We start from the raw sequence: 6,713 nt of genomic DNA, 5'->3' as shown, positions 1-6,713 counted from the left end.
TTTTTTTTAAAACTTTATAAAAATGGTCTCAATATGTTTGCCACAAATACAATGCTATGCAGTTTTGCTTACAGAAGTTTAGCACCTTGTAGCTCAAACACAACCTTGAAACTTTTTCACAAAGTCTCACTTTCTTTCCTTTTTTTCACAAAGCAACTTACTTAGCAAATATGGCTATGGCTCTCCCTGCTGCTGGAATCTAGCCACCTGTGACCACAAAATTTTAAAGGAAGGAGATAAAGATTACTGACAGAGATAAAATCTCCACATCTGGCTGGAGAATTGTGGAAAAGATAATACAATGTTTTGAAGTTATGGGATAAGTCCCAGCCTGATTTGGACACACCATCCTTAAAACTGTTTTGTAGTCTGTGTGAAACCCACTTGATCTTATATTCAGCAGTGTGTGCAGCCTTCCCTGGAAGAGTGGCAGAAAGATCCTTAAAAACCTTCCAATTTACGTGGGGTCATCCATGGATCATTGAACGAGTTCTGTCATTATGACAGCCAAGTTTGTCCATGACAATGTAAAGCTGTTGAAGGATGTCCGATGCAGCTCTATGGCCCAAAAAAGCAGGAATCGATGTATTTTTGGACTTGCCCGTTCACATTCAAAAACGTAGATGCACATCCAGTTGTGTTGTTTTTTTTGAATCCTGATTGACCTTTTATCAAACATAACAAAGCTCTCAGCTTTTTTGATATATGAAATTATCATGCTCTTTATTGCTAGGGCAATACCAAATGCAGATAGATATTCAAGTTTTGTTGAGGAGCATTTAGATTTTGTGGCAATATCTGAGTCTGGAAATTTTTTTTTAAACATCCAATTTCATCTGAGCTGTTAGCACTATTGTGTGTAAAAATTATATTGATATGCATGGTCCATAAAATTTCAGAGGCAAGCACATCATTGTCATCTACCTTTTAAGTATGAGTGGATTGCAGAGAGGAGTGCATTGTAGTTGAAGGAATAGCTGATGCCGATGAGGGAAGAATGGATTTTGATCCTTTTACTGAGGCGTTCTCTTTTATTGTGTGTTTGGATGATGTCATGTGACTATCTAGGGTTTAACACCAGATTGTCCATCACAAACACTTGATTGTGAATATAACATGAACATTTGTTACTATCTGCCTTATCAGACATTAGCCAGCCTGCATACTTAGCACCTTCAAGCGAATCAGGATTAAATTTACACTTCCCCATTGTTAAAGTTTATCAATCATTCAAGTTATACAATTAACTTTGTTACTTTTGAGTTACACATGTTCCAAAATCCAGGCAAAAGAATTGTAGATCTAGAGATACTAACTTACGATGTCTATACTATAATTTAACAAATTAGACTACATATTACTGACACTAAATACTCCCAAGTTTGAAGCACAATAAAAACAAAAATGAAATGCCATAAAACATCTCATTTGAAATTCCACTAAAAATACAAACTCCATAGAAACTTGGTGCATAAATCAAAATGGTAATCAAACCACGTTCGAAGTCTCATCTTTAAGATGCTGAGAACAAAAGAAAAACCAGTACAGTATTTAAATGCCATTTAAAATGGAAGACAAGAACAACCTTGGCAAGGTTGGGCTAATTGTTTTTAAATCATGGAAAAATGTATTGGTTATATTGATACTCTTATAAGTAATAATAAATAATGAATTGATAGTATCAATTACGAGTATCGAAAGTAGTCAGCACAGCCAGTAAAATTCTAATTTGTGCACAGCTTCATACATTTTTAGGATCACATTTTAAGTATGAAATTCCTAATTTTTCTCATTTTAAATAAAAATTTTCCCTCAATCTCATTATTTCCAACTAAGTATGAAATTTCCGACTGTCCGACTTCCCTGGTTACCCTGTCAAACTAAAAATCTTAATAATTTTGGCTTTAAATTCAATTTTTGTTTTCTGTTCTCTCCGACCTAATACCAAATTGATATGGGGAGGTCACATAGATTGATAGAGTAAACCCAATATGAATATTGGTTTAGTTTTACAAGTGAGACATGCCTCCAGATTTCCATCATACGTCCTTTTTATTTTTCATCTAAAAATGATGATTTTCATCTTTCACTTATGAGTTTTAAATTAATACAAACCAATCTAGTCGAAAATGAAGTGTGATCTTTTGATGAGTCGATTGTATACCTTGCATGATATTGCTATCCTTAAGATTTCTAAAATTACAAATTCCTTATCAAGTTTCCTTGGCAAATTGACCTTCCTTTTGGTTAGTTTGTTGAGAGAATACCATAGTAATATGAACAAATTATATGAATATAATCGCCTTCCAAAAAAAAAAAAAAAAATGAAATAAAAGAGTGACAGTAAACATTTGAGGTGCAGTGTGGAAAACAAAAAAATTTCCTTTGGATGATTAAAGTATTATTATTATTATTGTTGTTATTATTATTTTTATTATTATTATTATTATTATTATTATTATTATTATTATTATTATTATTATTATTATTATTATTATTATTATTGTTATTATTATTATTATTATTATTATTATTATTATTTTTATTATTATTATTATTGTTGTTATTATTATTTTTATTATTATTATTATTATTATTATTGTTGAGAATACAGTAAACAGGAAAGAGTTATATTTGTATACATGTTTTATTGTTTCTGGGTGGGGATCCTGACCTGCCACAGTGGGCAGGGAGGTACATGGTGTGTCTTCTATCCCCCCCCCCCCCCCCCCCCCCCCATACCCGTTTTCCAATTGTTTCCTGTCATTGTCTTGGAATGAGGTTACTTAAATTTTGTCCTGACCCTTGCTGAGGTTCCTTGGCTGGGAGGGAAACAGTTGAATGTATATTATAGTTTTGGGAGATGATATTTTTTTCCTTGTAAATCGTCTCTCTGTTATGCATTGTATTATGTTTAGTTTACTTATTATATTATATGATTGGTAAACATTTGTGTGTATTCCTCTTAGTTGGGACCTGTGCTTGTGTCTGGATGAGACTTTTAGGTGATCTCAAACTAAGTACTTTGACTGTGTGCTCTTGGAATCTACATCTGTTCCCTATTTGAACCAATTCCCCTTTGTCTTACCTTTTCTTTTGTTCTTTAATTGTAATTCTAGAACTTTTTACTATCCAATTTTCTTCCTTTTTACTGGTGCTGATATGACCTTAATGTGTTGCGGCGCCGTAAAACCCTTAAAAGCAAAAACAAATGTTTTATTGTTTTATGTTTTATTGTTATTGGTGTTTAAAAGCCTCATTATTTTTCATCCACAAACCATTTTGCATGCACATCACTAGACATGTCATGCCACACCGTGTCTCCCTATAAACCAAAGGAAATGTAACCCTCTACCTCAGTCTGATATTATGTCATCGTGAAAATAAATTTTACTTTTTTTAGTAAAGAGTCCAGATTCAGTAGGCTCAATAAATCATATGAATTGATAATTATTTCCTATTTTTAACTATAGATATGTTTTTAGCATCAGATTTGACCTGACATTATAACAGTTTGAATTGATGGGTCACAAATGTTATTTCATCCATCATCATCATCCCCTACTTTCAGAATGATGGTGTGAAGACCCAGTTGATTGTATTAATAGGCTTCACTTGAATTTGTGTTTTATATCGTTTTGTTGAAAAAGGTTTTAAGTTGAAATATTTCCTGCTTTTCTATCTATTCTTTATTTTTAGCTATTTTATATTCGTGATTTTCTGCACTCTTGAGATCTGCAGCTTCAGACAACTTGCTATTCCCTGGAGAAGTTTTCTTTTAACCATTTAAAGCTGTCAGCATGGAGTCATTGCTGAAATGGAAAGCAGATCTAATTCAATTGTAGTACTGATAAAGGCCATTGTTTAAAGAGTTATTTATGTTTCTGGCATGTTGACAAAATAGAGAATATGAACCAGAGCTGAAAAGACACCGGTTAGGATTGATGACTTTCAGGTGGTAGCAGTGTTGTTAGGGCACATTGCATCTCCAGTTTGCAGTTATTTAACCACTCAATGAAAGTCTCTGGGTGGGGTCTTTGACCTCCCATGGTGGGCAGGAGGTTATGCTGTATCTTCTTTCCCCTTATATCTGTTTTCCGAGTTGCTTTCTGTCTTTGTCTTGGAATGAGATTATTTGGTTTTGTCCTAGTCTGGCTGGAGTCCTCGACTGGGAGGGAAACAGTCAAATGTATTGTCATAGTTTTGGGAGATGATATTTTTTTCCCTTGTAAATCTCTCTGTTATACACTGTTTATTTTTTATTTTGTGATAACCATATATTGTTTTATAAACATTTGAGTGTATTCTCATTTTCATCCTTCTTACTGGCGCTAAAATGACCTAAATATGTCGCAAGGGCCATAAAACCCTTAAAAACAAACAAACCACTAATGAAAGTTTGATCAGCCTTGTGGATCATTTCATATCCTCTGAGCGATGCTGTATTTGAGCATTGTGTGATGAAGTGGTCCATGTTTTGCCTGATGATGCATAAAAGGCAATTTGGTGAACTCGTGTATACCCAATGATGGAACTTTGAGGTTGCTCTGTCTTGTCTCAATCTAGTTGATGCAGGTGGATCATTGTTTTCTATTTAATGTTTCTGGGTGGGATTCCTGACCTAACATAGTGGGCAGGGGGTACATACTGTGTCTTCTATACCCTTATATCTGTTTTCCAACATGCTTTCTGTCTTTGTCTTGGAATGAGATTACTTGGTTTTGTCTTGGCCCTGGCCGGAGTTCTAGCTGGGAGGGAAACAGTCTGGGGAGATGAAATTTTTTGTCTTGTATATCATCTCTCTGTTATGCACCGTATTATTTTTGTTTTATATATATGATTTGAAAACATTTGAGTGTATTCCTCTTAGTGAGGACCTGTGCTTGAGTCAGGATGAGACTTTAAGGTGATCTCAAACTAAGTACTTTGATAGTGAGCTCTTGGAATCCACATCTGTGTCCTATTTGAACCAATTCCCTTTTGTCTTACTTTATCTTTGGTGTTATAATTGTAAATCTATAACTTTTTACTTTCCCATTTTCTTCCTTTTTACTGGCGCTGAAATGACCTAAATGTGTTGCAAGCGCTGTAAAACCCTTAAAAACAAACAAACAACATACGTTTTACACACGTGTGTGTGTGTGTGTGTGTGTGTGTGTGTGTATGAGAGAGAAAACAAATATACTTTGTACTATACTTTTTCAAGTATGTGTCATTATCATTACATATATTTTTAACCACGTAATAGGTATTGATCAAACTCATATTTTTGTGATCAATCCTTTCAATCTGCACTTTTAAACTGTGATGAAAGAAAGTGATGAGTGTAATGTCATTATTGACAATATTATCATAGAAATGAGGATATGGATGTTTGAGTCCTCCCTTGTGGGGGGGGGGGGGGGGGGGGGTGGTGGACACTCTTTCATTTGTTCAAAAGAGCTTATCTTTGTTTCGTTTTTGTACTGCTGTCTTTGATTCGCAACCAGTCTGTTCCCTTGGAGTGGAATGCGCTACCAGTTGTTCAATCAGAGATCCAATATCTCTCCCCACACTCCTTCCCTGTGTCAAGTTATCTTTAGACAATGAATTCCATAGAGTGCTGATTTCTAACCATGAATGTTATTCCGGTGGTGAACAAATTTCACTCCTATGTTGATTTCTTTTAAACAAAACATTAACCCAACTTTTAATCTGTGCAAAGATTGTCACAGATTATGGGTCAATTGCATATTTATTACTATTATCATTCATCATCATCACAATCATATTATTCTTATTATTATTATTACTGTTGTTGTTGTTGTTGTTGTTGTTGTTGTGTTGTTGTTGTTGTTGTTGTTGTTGTTGTTGTTGTTGTTGTTGTTGTTGTTGTTGTTGTTGTTGTTGTTGTTGTTGTTGTTATTTTCCCATAGTGGGCAGGGAGGTTACTTACTGTGTCTTCTTCATCTATCCCATTTTCTTCCTTTTTACTGGCGCTGATATGACCTTAATGTGTTGCAAGCGCCGTAAATCCTTCAAAACAAAACAAAACAAAACAAAAGCAAACCGTCTACATCTGTTTCTTATTTAAATCAGTCCCCTTTTTCTCATCTCCTTTTAATTGAGCCAAGGTCAAAAGGTGCTTTACTGACACGCATGACTGTGAATTCAAATTTAAGACTGATGATACATGTGCAATCAAGAGTTATTTCTTTTACACTTCTCAAGTCAATATGACTAAATGTAAAATTTCAATGGCAATATGTTTCTGTTTTGCTTATGGTTCTCGAGTTCGGTTTATCTTCACAAAAATACACTGGTTTTTGGGCACATTTTCAGCAGTCATTATGGTGATCATTGAGGAAGGATTGTCAACAATTGTAAAAACAATTGAGTCTTACCTGTAAGGTGAAGATTGTTTTAGATTTCACAGATCCTGGCAACACGAACGAAGTATTAAGATGAGATACACAGGCAGGATGACCAGTCACACTTTAGATGTTTTGCGAAAGCGTCTGACTGAAACCAAACTAACGTTTAGTGACATACAACAAGAAGTTTTATAGTAGGGGGGGGGGAGTGTTGATGGGTCGGCATCTTATACTTCGTTTGTGTGCCAAGATCTGTGAAATCTAAAACATCTTCACTTACAGGTAAGACTCAATTGTTTTTACAATTTCACCGCAATCTGGCAACACTCACTTCGTTGCATAAGATGAGTCTTTTGAGCC

The 6,713-nt window shown here is 34.6% G+C and overlaps 1 protein-coding gene across 1 annotated transcript in view; it reads right to left on the bottom strand.

Moving 5' to 3' along the window:
• Nucleotides 1-6,052: 6,052 nt before the first annotated feature.
• LOC144973868 (uncharacterized) overlaps nt 6,053-6,713 on the bottom strand; it is a 5,173-nt gene continuing 4,512 nt past the window's right edge. The window contains exon 5 of the mRNA XM_078916757.1: nt 6,053-6,142. Coding sequence (XP_078772883.1) covers nt 6,053-6,142 — 90 coding nt within the window. The remainder of the gene's footprint in view (nt 6,143-6,713) is intronic.

Source organism: Berghia stephanieae, chromosome 5 (genome assembly GCF_034508935.2).
Source record: "Berghia stephanieae isolate SIO BIC M18660-M18661 chromosome 5, UCSD_Bste_1.3, whole genome shotgun sequence".
Classification (NCBI taxonomy): domain Eukaryota; kingdom Metazoa; phylum Mollusca; class Gastropoda; order Nudibranchia; family Aeolidiidae; genus Berghia; species Berghia stephanieae.
The sequence above is the reverse complement of the archived record's forward strand: the minus strand, read 5'-3'. Positions and strand labels throughout refer to the sequence as shown.